The sequence below is a fragment of the Sesamum indicum genome, linkage group LG7 (genome assembly GCF_000512975.1).
Source record: "Sesamum indicum cultivar Zhongzhi No. 13 linkage group LG7, S_indicum_v1.0, whole genome shotgun sequence".
Lineage (NCBI taxonomy): Eukaryota > Viridiplantae > Streptophyta > Magnoliopsida > Lamiales > Pedaliaceae > Sesamum > Sesamum indicum.
In genome coordinates, this window is record NC_026151.1 from 5146139 (window position 1) to 5164423 (window position 18285).

At 34.7% G+C, this 18285-nt stretch overlaps 3 protein-coding genes across 4 annotated transcripts; 2 read left to right on the forward strand and 1 right to left on the reverse strand.

Annotated features, from left to right (window-relative positions):
- On the forward strand, nucleotides 639-5616 carry LOC105166400 (protein MULTIPOLAR SPINDLE 1). Its single transcript, XM_020695259.1, has 12 exons — nucleotides 639-644; nucleotides 728-805; nucleotides 913-970; nucleotides 1262-1402; nucleotides 1582-1644; nucleotides 1976-2097; nucleotides 2208-2262; nucleotides 2684-2797; nucleotides 3833-4025; nucleotides 4709-4779; nucleotides 4972-5176; nucleotides 5267-5616. Exons 1-11 carry the CDS (start codon nucleotides 639-641, stop codon nucleotides 5154-5156), a joined length of 1086 nt encoding a protein of 361 aa, XP_020550918.1. The 3' UTR covers nucleotides 5157-5176; nucleotides 5267-5616.
- LOC105166328 lies at nucleotides 12137-13326 on the forward strand. Of its 2 annotated transcripts, none has more exons than XM_011085641.2 (2): nucleotides 12137-12392; nucleotides 12491-13326. In XM_011085641.2, exons 1-2 carry the CDS (start codon nucleotides 12266-12268, stop codon nucleotides 12715-12717), a joined length of 354 nt encoding a protein of 117 aa, XP_011083943.1. In that variant the 5' UTR covers nucleotides 12137-12265; the 3' UTR covers nucleotides 12718-13326. The 2 variants fall into 2 exon arrangements, with proteins under 2 accessions (XP_011083943.1, XP_011083942.1); XM_011085640.2 differs by having other exon boundaries at nucleotides 12138-12392; nucleotides 12479-13326.
- On the reverse strand, nucleotides 13644-16551 carry LOC105166330 (F-box protein SKIP1). The gene is made up of 2 exons (XM_011085642.2): nucleotides 16154-16551; nucleotides 13644-14526 (listed from the first exon to the last, which is right to left on the reverse strand). Exons 1-2 carry the CDS (start codon nucleotides 16519-16521, stop codon nucleotides 13953-13955), a joined length of 942 nt encoding a protein of 313 aa, XP_011083944.1. The 5' UTR covers nucleotides 16522-16551; the 3' UTR covers nucleotides 13644-13952.

The following is an 18285-nucleotide window of genomic DNA, read 5'->3' on the forward strand; positions in this document are numbered from 1 at the left end:
TCATGCTCCATAAAATCCATGAGCTTGTAGACGAGGTTGATCTGTATACATGGATCGACATGCTTTCACTACTTAAGGTTAATTTGATCCACAATTATATGCCTATATAATTTAACATTTGTGTGATATAATCTTTAATTATACGCGAGATTTATTAATGAGATAATATATGAATTATCTATTGTTATTTTCCACAATCCAAATGTTTATGAAATAAAAAAATATTGATAAAATCAATTAACTAAAAAAATTATTATCTATACTAATATAACACCGTCGCACCAATTTTTTATGAAGTAAAAAATGTTCTTCATGATAAAACGACAAACTTATTTAGTTTTCAAAATTTGTATTAGTTGATAAATTATTATTTTTCTTTCTTTCTTTTTATTTTATAATATATTGATTTATATATTTTACTTTTATTTATAACATATTTTAAAGTATAAAAAATTATTTATTATATACATGTAAGGATAACGTGGCGTAATGATTAGTGTGTTTAAATATACAAGTGTACTTTAGGCAATTCATATTATTAGTAAATCGAAGTAGTTACTCTAAGTTCTTAATAGCATGAATAGACTCTCAGTTGAACTAAGGTTAGTTTATCCCGCGCTTAATCAAATTCCGCAAACATGGAGGTCTCGGCAAACCAAGCAAACGCCGCTTTGAATCCTTCTCTCAAGCTCGCTATTGCTGTCGCTATCGCTGAGTCTAAAAGAAGGCAAAAAAACACTCCCCCGCCGCTAGCACTGCCGCTTGTAATAACTCTGAATCAGATGCTATTAAATGGAAACGGAAGGTTTGAACCTGTCCTTGTTCTGTCGTTTCATGTCTGTGTTTGATTTTGTAATCGGTTTTGGTCTGGATTGATTTAGATGTTGATTTTGGATTTCTTAAAACTTTTAGGCCAAACAGCGGAAAGAAGAAATTCTTAGACTTAAGGAAGATCTCAAAATTGCTGAAGGCTAGTATTTCTCAGTTTCTCCTGTTTTCCTCTGTATGTTTAAGTCTGAATATACTCTTACAGATTTTGAGAGTTAAGACTTTGTTATTCTTTTATTGAACATTTCTCGATTTTAGTGTATATGATAGTGTTCGGATTTTGACGACTAGTGATGTTGTTTACTCGGTATATTTAAAATGTTTGAAGTTGAAACAGGATACTCGAATCTATTTTTATGTTATGATATGCATAGACTTTGAGTTTTTGATATTTGATGATTTGCTAATGGGCTTTACTAATTTCTTAGACCAGATGGGGTGCATCAAGATGTATTTCCACAACATGTGTCGTGCAAATGCTATTTCTATGATACCCTGGGGCAGCTAAGCCCCATGCATGAATCTGATCAAGATAGGTGTAGTGATGTGCTTCGTCGGAGATTTCTCAGACAAGGTTCTCTCATCTCTGATATTACAATTTATCTCCTTGCAATGAGATAATGGAATTAACCTCTTACACAGTTGGTAGCAGTGTTGGTATTTCTTTTGCTTTCAGTCTAGTAGTATTTATGTTTCGAATCTTTCCTTTGTCACTTAATTTAAAAAAAATCTAGATTTTGGTTCCATTTGCAGTGAGGTTAAGAGAGCGGAAGAGGAGCAGATGTGATGGCTCATTGTTAAGATCGTCTATTCCAGGTGAAATTGCTTAATAGTTTGTTATTCATGCTTTCAGATGCTTGAATGTTTCCCTTGGAATCAGTAAACAAGCTAAAACCTAATATGCAAAATAAAAGTATGAATGGTTTAAAGTGTTTGCTGGAAATATTATTAAATAATTTGGTTAATAACACTTATTAGTTAAGCTATCTCTAGTATTTTGTTCGTGTCTCAAGAGTTAGTTTAAGCAAAAAAGTTTAGTTAGCCAATCAGAAGTGCCACTTATCATCAATATTCTTTCAGTTTGAGTTTTCTAAGATTTCATTGCCATTTCTCTTTATCTGTGGGTGCCTATTTAGATGGTAATTGCTATCTACTGCTCCTGCTACTTTTAATATACTTGCAGAAATTGCAATTGAAAATGAAATGGAGCAACTGAGAGCTTCAGTAGATTTTCTTGTGGAGCTTTGTGAGACTTCCTCTCCTCTTGAAGTGTGTTGCTCCACCCTGTGTGCCTTCCATACTTTGATCATTTGTGTGGATGAGAATTTACAACTGGCTTCTCTTATTTAGTTCTTTTGTTACTTCTGTATGTTTTGCAGGTAGAGGAAGGCAATTTCAAGAACTGGTCACATCAAGCTGTAGATTTCATTCTTGGTACCAAATCAAGTCAAGTTTCTCTATTCTGCTACTCTTAAGTTTGGTAACACGGCTTTCGACTAGTAAAAAGGCAGTGAAATACTTGTTAAAGATTAATTATCTAAATTGCCACCTTCATCCCAATAGAATTTCCTCGAGAGCATAATGGTGTTATATTTCACTACTAGAAAACTGAAATGTGGACATCCTGAAAGGACATGAGAACATTTGTTCTAGATAGAAGGATTCATAATGATTAATTAGCATTTAAGTCCTTTTTAGTGATTCTGATCTTTATGTTCTTCACAAGAACCTTGTCTAGAAAGAAACAACTGATCACTGAAGAATCTTTGTAGTGACATACCAGGGCTTTCCTTTTTTATCTGGGCTTGCAATATTTCCTATTATTTGACTTACATTATTTTCTGGTTCCATGAAGCCACATTAAAGGCTCTTTCGTCTACTGGAAAGATAGATGAGACAATTGAAAGCATTGCAAGTAGCTTAATTGTGCGTTTGGTGCGAAGGATGTGCAATGGATCAGAAGGAGATGGTTAGCTTTTGTTTATGTTTCAGTTTGAACTTTAAATCTGACCTACGTTGCTGCTATTAGTTATGTTTGTTGACAAATTACCAATCTGTCGTTAAATCTCTTAGTGACTCCCCTTTATATCATTTTGTTGAAATATACTGCTAGATTTTGTTTCAGAACAATAGATCATAAACTGAAAGTGTTTGCCGTTACTATTAGAACTCTGCATCATTCATTCCACAAATAATATCTCTAGTAGTTTTTTTCTAATGAATAACATCTCTAGTATTTATCATGGGAATTCCACTCTTCATACTTGATGAAATGTAGATATGAGTTCTGACTATAAGATTTGGAGCTAGAACTGTCAATGAAACTTTTTCTGACAACTGGCATTCAAATATCAAATTGATTTCCTGCCACAATAGAATATAAGAATCTGGACAAGTGGTCCATTTGCCGAAAAGATATGACAGAATGCATGTTTGTTGAGTTTGAATTGCTTGATTCCCAAACTTGTTGAACAAAATCTGAACGTCATTCCCCAGATATGAAATGTGAAGTCCAAGGAGCCACAAAAATTCTTCTTTAAAATATGGCATAAGTACCTACACTGATAAGGGCTAATTTAGATAACTGAAGTATATGTATGGATGGTAGAATTGCCAGAGTCCTGAAAAGACATTCAGCAAATAGTTACCAAAACGAAGTACTACATGTCTGAAAGTACCTGTTCCTACAGTTATAATGAGGCCAAATTTAGAGTCTAAAAGTTGAAGACTAAATGCAGCCACTGAGAGTTTGGGAATGGAACTTCTTGTTTATGAGAATAACGTTATGGAGATGTATTTCATGCTTGTTCTTCCTATACCTCTAATGTTTAGAATGAGGCTATTTCGTGATTTCTTTTAGGAGTGCAAACAAATATGTTTGTAAGCTTGGAGCATGGGTTAGTTTAGTTTTTCCCTTAAATATCTTCAGTTTCATCTAAAATGTTCAATTATTCTCTTCATCCTTTTAATTAAACCTTTTTTCTTGTCTTTTTTCTTTTTCCAGAATTGCATCATTGTCACAACAATTTCCAAGTTTATGTTCAGCACTTGTTGCGTAAGCTTGGAAGTGACCATTACCTTGGCCAGCGTGTGATCCTTTCAGTTTCTCAGAGAATTTCTATAGTTGCAGAAAGTTTACTCTTTATGGATCCATTTGATGGTTCCTTTCCCAGAATGCATAATTATATGTACTTAATGTAAGTTTTAGTCTATGCTTTGCATTAATTATCGACTTGAGAGTTAAGTTGATTGCATGGATATATTTAGATGGTATTAACTGAGCAGTTTTTGACAATGGTTCTGTTTTCAATATGACCTTTTAAGGCAGATCAAGTACTTAAGTAAAATGACAAGGTAGTTAGTATCAGTTAGTTTGACTGCTTCTTACCCTAATGCTTGGTTTCATGTTTACTGTTCAGGTCACCATTTTTACTTTCCGTCTTGTGAAAGTGAGACATCATATGGTTCTGTTTGGAATAATCTTTATGCAAGACCGATTGCTTGTTGGATTTCCTCCCATGTACTTTTTGCATAGATGTTTATGAAATTAGACATGTTTCTTTTGATAAATTCCTTTACTCTGTTTTATGCCCATGTCATTATTTGTTTTACTTGTGTGTATCTCAAATTAGTATCACTATCAAAAGTAGTGGTAGTGACTGTACAACCATTCTTCAAGTCTCTTTTAATTTCACATATTGTATCAGATGACTACAGTTATTGAGAAGATATTGCCATCAAATTGCAGTTTATATTGAATTTACTAGAACCTTAAATATGTCTACAGTTTGTCGTGCAGAATGTCTTAAGATTTAAACGGATGTACATATCACCTTGTGTATTTTCTGAGATCGTTTTGAAATACTGATGTTGACGGCAGGATTCAGCTTCTCGAGTTTCTGATTTCCGACTACTTACTTTCATGGTCAACTAGTCAAGACATTGATTTAAGTATGCACTTTTTTTCCATCATTATTCTCATATCATTTGCTTAAGATACAAACCCAAGTTGTGTGCATTTGATTTACTAACTAATTTGAGGGAAATGTAAATACTGTTGTCTCAAGGCCATATGATACATGTAATCTGGAGCGTGCTTTCTCTTCATTGTTCCCAGACTAACTTGTTATGATGATGGTGTAGGGCTTCTAGAAGAATGGGTGATATCTATTTTCCATGCTCGGAAAGCCTTGGAGCTCCTGGAGAGCAGGAATTCACTTTACATGCTATACATGGACCGTGTAGTGGGGGATTTGACTAGACTTCTGAGTCAAGTTTCCTTTGTTCAGAAGCTACGACCCGATACTCTTGCTAAGCTGTTTGGCTGATTGCTGCACTATGAACAAACGTAAGTCACATATTTCAAACGAAGACATAATCTCGCACTGAGCCAGTTAACCAACTTTTGTTGTACTGGTTTCTTGTTCTTCTTTGGCAGTCTCTTGTTGGATTGCGAGAAGGCAGTGAGATATATGACAAGGAAGAGGTGCACAGCGCGTGTGGAATCGTGTTTCTCCATAGACGTTGAGACAATCAAATGGAGATTGGTTATTCATTGCGTTTCTGGCACTCCAGCTTATAAGCTACTTTGCCTGCCGTCTCCAGAATCTTGACAAATACCCGATCATTAACTGCAAACTACATATTGAAATATGCCTCACAAATCTGTGAACATCATTTTTCACCCCATCCGGAAACAGCTTCTAAGTCCTTGTGGGGGTATTATTGAACTCCAGAATGTCCTCCTAATCAACTGCTTTAATGAGATGGATGACTTTCCAGCATGCAACTACAGTAAAATCTTTATAAATTAATAACCTTGGGACCATGAAATTTTATTAATTTAGAAAGATATTAATTTATCAATTTTATTAATTAAAAGAGAGACTTTTTAAATTCAGCAAATTTAGTACATATGTATTGAAAATAAATGAATTCATATATGTTTCATTGATTATATTCATGCATCAATCAATTATTTGTAACTAATTAAATATATTCATGTATAATATCAATTCATTATATACAATTAACTATTATATTTCATAGACGCATTATCACTTCATTGGAATTACTTAAATATACATGTTTATATTAATTCGTTGCACTTAAATAACTATTGTAGCCAATTAAATATATTCATGCATGATGAATGAAACATTATACTATATAAATCTCAATATGAAAATAAAATAATTCATAACACCCAACTATGTCTTCTTATCTAAAAGGCATTGCAAAATCATCCATGAATGATCAAATGCGTAAAGCATTACAGACTTCATATTTTAGCAAATTACCATAATATTTATAATTGTAATATTCATGAATTATTAATTTAGAGTTTTAATGGGACCTAATATTTATAAAGGAATTTTTCGAAAAATTATTATCTTATTATCTTATCGAATTTGATGATTTTTTACAAAGGCCCAAATCGGGACCGAAAGATTTTATTATTTTAGAAAATTTATTAATTTGTAAAGTATTAATTTATAGAAGTTTTACGGTAATTTGCCTTATGAAACGACCTTCCCTTCCACTACTAACTTAAAAATAAGATAGAATATACTTCAAAAACAAGTCCCAAATATTAATAAAAAGAACATTTCAATAACAATACGTATTCAACTTTTCCAATGCCATGTATTAGACTGTGTAACTTAAATATGAATTATGTAGTACAATAAAGTTTACACCCGCAAAGTAAAATTACACTTACCCAAAAAGTTGTACCGTATTCTACTGTAAATAGTCTCAAACTATTAGCCTTATTGAGATAACACTGTCGCTCACCTTTATTCAATATCGTGTAAAACCATGTAAAAAATACTAGAAAGGAAAATATGTTATACGAGATTGGTTAAAACATTTGTCATAGCTAAAGCCATAACAAATGTTTTAACCATGACTTTTAACCGTGGCAAACAATTTTTGTATGATGAAAAAGCTAATTTTTTACATTAATTTTATTATATTATAATTAATAATAACCATTTATTATAATTTTTAGTTATAGCCACTAATATTGTAGTTTTAACAATTTTTTTTATAGTATAATTGGTATATTAATTTCTTAGCATGTCATTCATAAGGAAAAAAATGAAAAAGTTCACATGTATGTAACTACAGTTTCCTTAATTAGTCAAATTCGGCTGCTTGAATAAGAAAGGAACCGGAACCTGCCTCTCCACTTAGGTATAAATAAGACTGTCAACACGTCAAACAATTTCCTGCACATCCACTTAGGTAGTAATCACATTGATTATTGATAAGAGGGATGATTATAATTCTCTTCCCCAAGATTTTATGTAATTATATATAAATTTTTTGTGATTTAAAAAATTACATCTAATATTTTTAAAATTTGTTTCTATTTAATAAATAAGTGCATTCATTAATTAAAATTTACCTAGTTTGCTAATATTGACAAGAAAATAAAATATATATATATATAATATATATTTACATCCAATTGATTTATTAATGATTTATAGTATGTCAAATAAATCTTTTAGTGATAAAATTACCTTCGTACGTGTTCACATATTAATGAATTTGAGGTGGTACATCTTTATCGTTATGAGGGTAGTTTAGTCTGAAAAAAATTAAGTCAATCAAGGGTAAAGTCACTTTTTATTCAATTTTTTGTTAATATCAGCAAATTTAGTGAATTTTGACTAACGAAAGGATTTATTTGTTAGACGGAAGCAAATATCAAATATGCTAAATATAATTTTTCAAACTATTAGAAATCTACGTATAATTATACCAAATCTAAAGCGAGTGGAGTATAATTGTCGGTTAATAATAATATTGTGGTCATAGACCCGTTTCATCCACTACTTTCCTCCACTTGTCTATGCACTGTATTTGGGTATCATAAGTACACTATCACCTTCGCTTCAGCATCACAAATTCCTCCTCTTCATCATCACTTGTCTTTCTCCAGACATGCCTGAAATGAGATATGCACTCTCTCTATGTTTGCTAGCACTACTACTCTTGTTATTCTCCCATTCCCCTACCCCAACCTCCGCCTACTCAATAATTTCGAAACCCTCTAATGAAATTCTGAGCCCCTCTTTGGAACAGGAAAGCTTAGCTTTGGACAGCTTGGAGAAGTCTCGGAAGATGGTTGTTCAAATCAAGAACAGGCTCCGGACACGGATACCCGTTGGCCCGCGTGCAAGACCGAAGTCGTTGGCCGTCCGGGACAATACGTCTCGGCTGAATCAAGTTTTATTTGTTCTTAGCTTCTCCTTATTCTATGCGTTCTTGATGTAGATGACGTGTAAAGGTTGTCTCCAAACAGGAGATGATAAGAGCAGCTCGAAATATGAGATGCCTATGATTAGTCTCTCTTTGTAATGGTGGGGATGATCAAAAGTTGTTGTGGTTGAGCTGTCTTTTCTTTAGTTTACGTGTTGCGCGACTCTACGTATTGGATTTATTATTGTAAATGTTATTCTATTCAATATATATATATATATATATAGTCAAGAAGCTGTACAAATTGAAGGGCACCAGGAGGGGTTAGTGGATCGATCCGGGAAGGCGCAAGTGAAAGCGGTTAAAATAAATTGCTTAAAATAAAACGAAATTGCAATAAAGTCATGATCCCAAGGGGTATACCCTTGGAGTTCCCGGGCATTTGATAAAGTTAATAAAATTAAACGATAATAAAGTTAACGGAGCTATTGGTATAATGAAAAAAACGAGAGGAACAAAAATATAAATCAAGAATTACCTTTTCTTGATTTATTTCGAACCTCCTCGTTGAATCGTTCACTCAAGGCCTCAACGTAAAGATCTTCTAAAGTCACGTCCACACCATATCGAAACTTGAGATTTCTCAATTCAATTTGTTAGAAAAAAAATTGAGGAGGATAACACATCAAGTATGCACAAGAGGGGAGTTCGGCCAAGTGGAAAAATTGGGAGGAGAGGAAATTATTTTTTGTATATTCATTCATTAGTTATTCCAAATAACTAACACACATATATATACCTTGAATGGATGCATTAAAATATGTTTAGGTTCATTTAACCATCCATAAGGTAATAATCCTTTATTCCAAATAAAGGATGCCTAACATGGCATTTTTCAAAAATGATTTTATTAGTCCATAATTTTTTTTTTAAATCATTTTCACCAACTTTTTAATGGGCTTGGGCCGATTTTAATTAATTAAAATATCATGCCCAATTAATTAAATCTAATTTAATTAAAATTCACTTAATTAAATCCATCATATATTTAATCTATTTAATTATATGAACCCAATAAGCCTTTATAAAATAACAAGTCCAACTTATTAAATAATAAAGGCAAGTCCAATATAAATTAATCCATTCAATTTATCATGGGGCTTATCCATTCAATGGATCCATTTCAAATATAAGTAATCCAATTACCTTATGGAATTCATTCCTAATTAATTCCTCGTCCCTTCTCAGTGTATCCATACATAGAAGTTCATAATTTGTGAATTGGACTTCGACACGTTATAAGTCGGCTTACTTGACTTAATTATGCCGCAATAAATCATTGTCTGATCCAAAAGAGTAAAGTATGAAAATCTAGTATTATGGATAAATTCATAAGAAGCATGAATTCTGGAGTCTCATCATCAGGGGACAACCAAGAAAATTCGAATATAATCACCACAGGAGAAACATTGTGGGAAGACAGAGATCTATTTGATTGGAAACCTCTAAAAATCAATACTAAAGAAATTTATAAGAAATCGTTTATTGATTTTAAGTCAGCATACACTATAAAAACAGAAGAACAAGTTTTACCTTTAGTATCTAATCAACAAAGATTACATTTATTTTCAAAATCTTCTATTATTAAACATATTAAGAATGGTTATAAATTTTTGCATATTGGTCTTGTTCAAATTGCTATAAAACCATTAACAAGGGAATGATTAGACACCAGTGTATTTCTTGCCTTCTTGTTTTCATGTTTTCTGATAATGGTCTCGCATCATCTTGCCTTCTTGTTTCTGTTGGTTTCTTGTCAGCCATTTCTCTTCTTTCCTACCCCTTCTTTTGGACTACCAGTAATTATGGATCTTTCCTGCTCTTGATACCATGCTAGAATTCAAGAACTAAAAGAACTCATTCAAGAAAAGAAGCAAATTAGGGGAACTACAAAACAAGAAACAAGAACTCTCATTCGTTTCTTTAAGGCTCTGTAAATTGAATTACAAACAGAGGGTCTGCAATCCCGTTTTTATACAAGGGAGATAAAACTAACTTCTTAACTAACTTAAGAAGAAAGAATCAAACGGATACTAAAAAACGTAATTGGCAAATAAACGACTTTATAAGTGTTTAGGCGCCTTCTACTGTAGAAGCTCCTTCTTCAATTTACTCTGCTTCTTCTTTCAGAGACAAGCTACAGACCTTCCTAGCTCAAAACTCTCGAACTTCAGCACCTATTTTCACATGTTTTGGGATGGGTTTGTGACGATCTCATATTTTGTCTCAATTTCGAATTATAAAATTGTAACTGTAACATGTCCCATCTATTAGATTCTAATGAATTGTCTAAAATTTTTGTCCAAAAGTCTGTTGCGAATGCAACAATTATACCCCAAAGATATATTTTACGTCTCAAAACTCTTACTATATCCGTTATAAATTTATATATATATATATATATATAATTATCTTCTCATTTATATTCATATAATCTTACAACTTCTCGATACACACAAACTCTCTCTCCATTTACTAACCATCCTAATAAAAAATGGCACTTTGTATAATCCTATATTCTCTCCAAGTCTTCTCCGAATTCACCCAATTTCTGTGTGTAAAGTTGGAAACAACATTGTTGAAATACCAAGAATTGGAAACAACATCTTTTAAATTTGCTGATTTTCGCCGCTTGGACATATTGATTTAACGACCTCCCCAAACCTTAACTTAATATGTTCCCTTTTCCTTGTTTAAAAATATGTAACTAATCCATGTTTACTTCTGTAATGTTCTTTCTTTTATGTTTTTGTGTCTCTCTTTTCTTTTGATTTAAAAACAAAGCATAGAAAGTTGAGAAATGGAGGAAAACATCCACATTTCTCTCTTTTTTCTACTGCACACGTTCGGGTCATGAGCTAATTTTCCGCTCAAATAAGCGGCTAATACCCACATAAAAATCATGTGGATTCTGCCGTTAGTTTCCGACAACAAATGGAACAAGTAACAAAATTTGCTACAGTTTTGGGTTAATAAGACTTGAGACCAAAAATAAGACGTCCTAAAGCACGAAAAATGGGACCAACATTGCAATTTTGCTGACTTCTCGACTGATTCTCCAAAATGATTCGTCTTCAGCCTTTTCATCTCAAAAGCTTATGTTTGTATGGTCTTTGTGCTCCCATTTCATTTAAATCAATTCATTCTAACGTCCTATCCAGTGTAAATAAGTGCTATTGCGGCGCATCGCTCACTATTAGCTTATTCCCAACAGAATCGAATGGTTGGGTTAAAACATAGCATGATATTCTTGATATATGCTTGTTCCTACACATGTTTTATCTATGAAGGCACAGTAATCATGCCCCCAACAATGACTGGTTCTCTGTTTGTAAAGTCTTAGAATCAGAATTCGATGCCACCAACTGGATATATAGCTCGGGAATATCTATAACCCTCCATGTGAGTCTCGTTCAGACACATATGCTGTCGGGAAAAATGCAATTTTAGTTCTATAATTTGTGGCAAGCGACAGTTTTTTTGTCCGGACGAATTGATTTTGGCAATTCAGTTTTGTAACTTTAAAATTTCAGCAATTTTCATCATTTTCCGCCCAATTTGACTGGAAATTTTGCATGTGACTTGCATATAATTTCATTAAATTACAATTTTAATATGTAATTTGGGGGGCGTTGACATTGTTAGTCCTGTAATTTAGAGGAGTGACATTTTTGGTCCTGTACTAATTGATTTATAAGACTTAAATTACAATTTAATTGGGTCATATACAAGTCACATGTAATTTTTTAGCTAAAATGAATCCGAAAAGGACTAAAATTACAAAAAATTATTAAGTTAAGCAACTAAATTGCAAAATTCAATTCTATATAAAAAAATTGATATCCCCTAAGTTACATTAGGAAAATTGCAATTTTCCCCACACATACAACACGCAGTTAACTTTAAGAGTTGATGCCATGTGAGTCTTGTCCTTTTCCTTCATCTTTTCTGCACATTTTGTCCTCCTAGCTACTTTAGCTTCCATGCTTTGCACCTTCGAATAATGATCTTTTAAAAGCTTGAGATTCCATTTCCTATTACATTTTGGTCATGATCAGACATAGTTGTCTAAAGCAACAGCACTTGAGAAAAGATTATCCCTCCTTTAAAAGGGTGTTTGTGTATAAACCGGCCATAGACCTCATTTCCCAAGAGCTTATCCACCATGAAAAAGCCAATGATTTCATGGCTATTAGTAATCATGTTCGGACAGGCTGCTGCTTTCGTTGCTTGCGAGAGCACGACTTCTAAAGCTAGAGGTTCTGAACTCGCGGTGGATTCTATCAACCGAGGTAGTTTTTGATTTAATGCCAAGTATATCTTAATGGGACAACAACTCTGCTTCACTAGTTTTCTAAGTGACTAATTCCTTACTCAGAACTGTTTGCAGGTAGGAGTTTTAATGTCGAGAAACCAACCGTCGACCATGATCAGCGACATAAGATTACTGGAGGAGTCAACGCCGTTATTCATGAGAAAAGAGGAGCTAATGGGGGCGCCGATATCGTCAAGAAGCCAACAAAGACAAAGAGTGCAGCCAGTGGATTGCCAGTGACTCTTGGTCATATCACCTTTTGTGTGTTTATGGCTGCCAACTACTTCATTTTACTACAGTGAATAAGCTGTTTGCTGCTTACAGAGTCTATCATCTGCAGGCAGTTTGAGTAGTTCCTAGGTGTTCTTGTCATGGAAACTTTCTCTGAGATGCAGCTAGGATTTAAGGTTTTACTATTGCTTTCTCTGAGTCTAGCTAAAACTTGCGTTCCGTCCCCCTCTTTCTTCATTGTCTCTTTGAAGCATAGAATACTTCAGCCTCGAAACAGTATTCATGCATCCAAGACTGTTTACATTAAACTGACATCACCAATTGGAAAGAAGAGGAGAAGCTTTGCTGCCCAGAAAATAGTCCTTTAAACTTGGCTTTCTCCGACTTCTGAAGCTGATCTTGGAAGAGTTTCAGAAGATTTGAATTGAAGTTGATCCGTTAGAGCCTATAAGTACAATTTGCAAGTTTTCTGTCTTATCTGCTTCTGCACATTTTAACATTTGAAAATCTTGTTTTATGCTGTTTTGGGAGTTTGACAAAATATTGGGATTACCTATGCTTCACCCAGATTATGTAACGGGATAAGATTGGTAAAAATTGTATCTCCGATTGAAGTGGGGTAATCCAAGAGAGAGTGAACAAGAATTTATATAAATAAAAGGCAAAGTTCAAGAACTACACAACCGATAGAGAATGGAGAACAGCACGGTTTTTAAAGCTCGTACTTTTGCAGCTCAGTGGCGAATATATTAAAAAGATAGCTTGAAGATTGAAGATCCAGCTCTATAAGGTTCTTGATACAAACAACAATATAGAAACGTGCACTATGTTTGCTTTTTATTTTTAACTTATTTTGGTGTGTTTTGTGGAGATGAAGACAGAAAAACAAAGATAAATAAGTATATATTAGAAATAATGTGTATATTTGAATTTATATTTAGAGATAATATAAAAAATAAGTATGGTATGCTTGATGTTTGTTAATGGGAGACAAGAATTGCTATTCATTGTCAAATCACGTCTCTTTTATATATAATTTATATATATATGTATGAGTATGTATAATCATAACACTGTTCCAACACATTCAAAAACTAGTCAACAAAGGGGAAAATAATTCAAGCCAAACACATAGCTGGGTTCCCAAATAGCACGGGATACAATATATACACACATCAAAGAGTAAATTAGAACTCAGTAACATTTGAAACTGTTGCAGTACCTTGCAAAACGAACACACATCGTCAATCCCTCGGTAATTTCACGGTCTGTCTTTCTGTATTTTTGTCCTTTTTCTGTTGTCCAGTCAAATTCTGAATACATCCGTTTGAAATCGCTGATCATACAGTCTCCAATGACCATATCTTTCAGTATGGAAAACAGACCTTGGGATGTAAAAGTTGGGCTTCTTGATAGTTTTCAACTTCTTCAGATTTGATAATGCAGTGGCAATGTCCCGACTAGTCACATGTGCACATCCAGATAAATCAACATACTCCAGGTTCTCACATGCATCCGAAATCAGAGTGAGGCCTTTAGCTGTCAACTTGGAAAACCGAAGTTCAAGATGGAGAAGATGGGGCATGAATTTTGAGATAGCAGCAGCTTCTGAATCGCCATCCTGAGGGCAAGCATTCAGATAGTCATTGGGGACAATTCCTACATGTTGGGAAGGATCCAACCAGTTCATTAGGTTCCGTTTAAGCATATAAATATTAGGACAATAAGATCCTATGATAGCCAAAGTTTTATGGGATATTTCATAGCAGTAGCTGATATTAAGTTCCTTAATCTTGGGGCACCCAGATGCTATTTCAGCCATAATTGCATCAGTGACATGAGGAGAGCTCTTGATAGAAAGAACTTCAAGATTTGGGCACCTGAAAAAATCCAAAAAACACCAGGTTCTATGTCGATTATTAACAGATTGAAAAATATGCATCAAGTTACGAAAAGAAATGGACCACCAAACAGATACTTAAAAAAGATAACAATTGAGCAGACCTTGCAAAAACATACAACTGTTAGTATATTACCAGCGGCACAGCTGATTTTAGCATAAGAGCTTGCTAGTTGCTAGCAACAACACCATTTCAATAATATAAAAATAAATTTAACTACAGTGTTAAATGTCATAAAAAACTCTAGCAGCCAAAAGATCAGCTTAACGCAAAACTGATACGCACATCTACAGTGTCTAAATCGGATAACATTAACTCATGGCAAAGAATTGATCAGTAAAATTGCATCCCAAAATATGCTAACATCAACAATTTGAAAGCAAGATATGGCAGCAAAAAATACAACAAAGTCACACAGTTAAAATATTGCTTAAATTGCATCTCTCCACATACAAATTATTGATCTTTTCTAATAACATCAAAAAATAGGGACATGCAGTCGTTCCATCGACACCCAGTCATCCAGTTGTTTTTTATTTGAAAAAAAAACATTTTACCGTACATTCGATAGTTTATTCACCATTTGATTCCTTTACTAGTAAACTATAGCAAAATATTCTTTTCTCCCTTTCTCTAGGGAGCATAGCAAGGTTCAATAGAGTTCAGCAAATTCCTTGTTCTATATTGCAGGCTGGATAATGTAATTTAAACCATGTAAAATTAAGCCTTGTACGATATAAGAATAGTAAGCTAATACACATGAAAAAAGTCATATTTTCAATAGAACTGGCCAAATTTGATGAACCCTGTCCATATGATTTCAATATACGGCAAATCATTGTAGAACTTGGAGCCTTCGACAATATACAGATTCCCAACCATGCATTTTAGCGGACTGAAAACCAACAGGAATAAACAGGGTATAGACAAGAACCCAAGTTATAAGCTTACAACAAGCAATAACACAACCATGGAGCCATCAATGATACAACTTTGGATAATTCCAACTACAACACAATTTAAGTCCTTTATACTCAAATATTGCCTATTTTTGCCATGCACCATCTCAAGTAATCAATTCGTATACAATAAGCAATTTACTACAATAAAGTAAACCCTCTGTCAGACCAAATAGATACCCACCTTACGTAAGAATCTATCTCAAATCAAACAATAATGGATTGGAAACTTGAACAATCACTTGAACAACACGAAATTCGCAATTATCAGATTACCATTTCTGTTTTTTCTCAAGCCTCAAACCAAAAAATGATAACAAGTGAAACAGTGATGAGAAAAAAGTTGAAAATTTTCAATCAATAATTTCACAACCACTTCAGAAATTAATAAAATTCGCCAAAATTATCGCTTCTACAAAAGCAATTAAAAAATTCAATTATCCCGTGGAGAAAACTAGGATGTGTAACTGAAAAGGAAATTTACGAGAAAAATATTCACGCACAACCATATACATTGAATCTTAATCAGAAAAAAAAAAGAAAAAAATCGATAAAAGAAAGAAAATATTAGCTAGTAAATTCAATAAACGTCATCTTCAATCATCTGCTACCAATCAAACACGCATATAATTCAATAAAAAACACACCTCTGAGCGACCAACGAGAGCGATCTGTCAGAGCAATGCCTGACGCGGATTTCAGTCAGGGATCCTGCACTCCAGCCGACAACCGATTCGAGCATATTATCAATCTTGCGCTCGAACTCCGGGGTCCAGAATCTGGGCAACTCATGGGTGGAATCGAAGTAACATTCGAGGTCAAGCACCGAGTTGAGGCATGGATCCTTGCAGACTTGGTGCCAGCCCTTGCAGACGCGCATGGCGCCTCGCCACCGATCCTGCAAGGAAAGACGGGAGAAGATGTTGACGAGACATTCGTGGGTCAATTCCGCCCAGTCGGCGGCGGCGCATCGCTCTGTCTCGGCGGCGTTCTTGTCATCTTTCTCGTCATCCATTTCTGTGGGAGTGGGTGAAATCTTCTTGTCCGACAACTGTTTTTATAAATAAACCGACCGCGGTGTCCTGAAGAACGATTGGTTGGGCGCCCAACTGCTCTTACCGGCCCAGGATAGCATAGGCTTTTCTATATTTGAGGGCTTGGACCAGCTAAAATTGGGCTGTTTCTGGGCCGGTCCCAGGGATACAATTCCTAGGATCACATGGTCCTGGGCCTAGACCAGACTGATCTGCTGGGTTTAGAGATTTTTACGAAAATCATCGTATGTCGTAATTCATTGGTCCAAGTCAAACACTCCAATTATCAGTAGATTAAGATGGGTTGGATTAGTCTCGAACAGACTTAACAAAAATCACACAAGTCCAATATTCAATAAATCACAATGACCACGTTGGACCGGATAGTTATTATTATTATTAACAACGAAAACAATAATAATAATACTAATATGTGTGGTACAGTCAACTGCTTATGTCTAATTAATTTTATTATTTTAAAAATAATTATTGTTTAAAAGTATATTAATTTGATAAATAAAATATTAAAAAATATAAACAAATTACGCAAAAATACTAAAAAAATAAGAGAAGATAAAGGGATGTAGAAGTTGAAAAGAGAGAAAATGGGAAGTAACAATGAAGAAAAAATATTAACAAACTATAAAATTAAAGACACCAATAAGGTACTTGTAAATCTCTTAAGTTCAAGAGAGCAAATAACATCTCCATTATAAACAATTTGGAGAAGAAAGCAAAACTTTCATTAAGTCAACAAGAGAAAAATACAGGCCTATATATACAAAGCCTAAGGAAGAGAATCTGTAACTAATCTGCTAACTTACCATATCTAAAACTAACTGAAAGTGTAACAAACTGTGCAACGGCATAACTAACCCAACTGTACTGTACAACAAACAAAAAACATAAAACAAAACATGTGAACAATGATCGCTAGTGACCTCCAAGGCAACGATCTACGTATGCGACCGCTACACAACGACCCAACCAAGTCTCTGCGATGGTGGTGCAAAAGCGACCTCGCTGGGCTGACGTGATGCGTGCAGAAGCAACCTCGCTGGGCGGACGTGATGCGACCTCACTCTGTTCACAAGCCCCCCTCAAGATTGAGCCGAGGAAGAGACGCGCAGCTTAGGTAGGAAAAGAGCGAAGTCAGCAATAGTAACAGATTTGGTGAAGAGGTCGGCCACCTGAGTAGAACCAGGGATGTGAGAGGGAGCAATGAAACCAAGTTTGAATTGATCACGGACAAGGTGGCAATCGATCTCTAGATGCTTGGTGCGCTTGTGGAAGACAGGATTGGCAGTGATGTGTACAGCAACCTTGTTGTCGCACTAGAGTGGGATAGGAAGCGAGACAGGGATATCGAGGTCGCAGAGTAAGAAAGAGATCTGATGGAGCTTGCTAACAGCGGAGGCCATGCTACGATACTCAGCCTCGACAGAGAACCGGGAGACGGTGGCCTGTTTCTTGGTCTTCCAAAAGATAAGAGAGGTCCCAAGGAAGACACGAAAGCCAGTGATGGAACGACGGGAGTCAAGGCAGGATGCCTAGGACGTATCAGAGTAGGCAAAGAGCTGAGCAGAGCTAAAAGAGGAAAAGAAAAGACCAGTAGAGGGAGTCCCTTTGAGATATCGGAGAACATAGAGAGCAGCAGACCAGTGAGAGGGTGCGAGGCGCCTGGAGGAACTGACTTAGCTGCTAAACAGCAAATGAGATATCAGGGCGAGTAAAGCCCAAATACA

What these genes read in the sequence shown, in the direction of transcription:
- LOC105166330 (XM_011085642.2), bottom strand. Translation starts at nt 16,521, where the DNA reads ATGGATGACGAGAAAGATGACAAGAACGCCGCCGAGACAGAGCGATGC. An exon ending in CTCTCGTTGGTCGCTCAGAG is followed by an intron (nt 14,527 to 16,153) that starts GTGTGTTTTTTA and finishes GGATTTTTTCAG; the next exon opens with GTGCCCAAATCTTGAAGTTC.
- LOC105166328 (XM_011085640.2), top strand. Translation starts at nt 12,266, where the DNA reads ATGAAAAAGCCAATGATTTCATGGCTATTAGTAATCATGTTCGGACAG. An exon ending in GGTGGATTCTATCAACCGAG is followed by an intron (nt 12,393 to 12,478) that starts GTAGTTTTTGAT and finishes TTCCTTACTCAG; the next exon opens with AACTGTTTGCAGGTAGGAGT.
- LOC105166400 (XM_020695259.1), top strand. An exon ending in AGATCTCAAAATTGCTGAAG is followed by an intron (nt 971 to 1,261) that starts GCTAGTATTTCT and finishes TTCTTAGACCAG; the next exon opens with ATGGGGTGCATCAAGATGTA. An exon ending in AGCTGTAGATTTCATTCTTG is followed by an intron (nt 2,263 to 2,683) that starts GTACCAAATCAA and finishes GGTTCCATGAAG; the next exon opens with CCACATTAAAGGCTCTTTCG.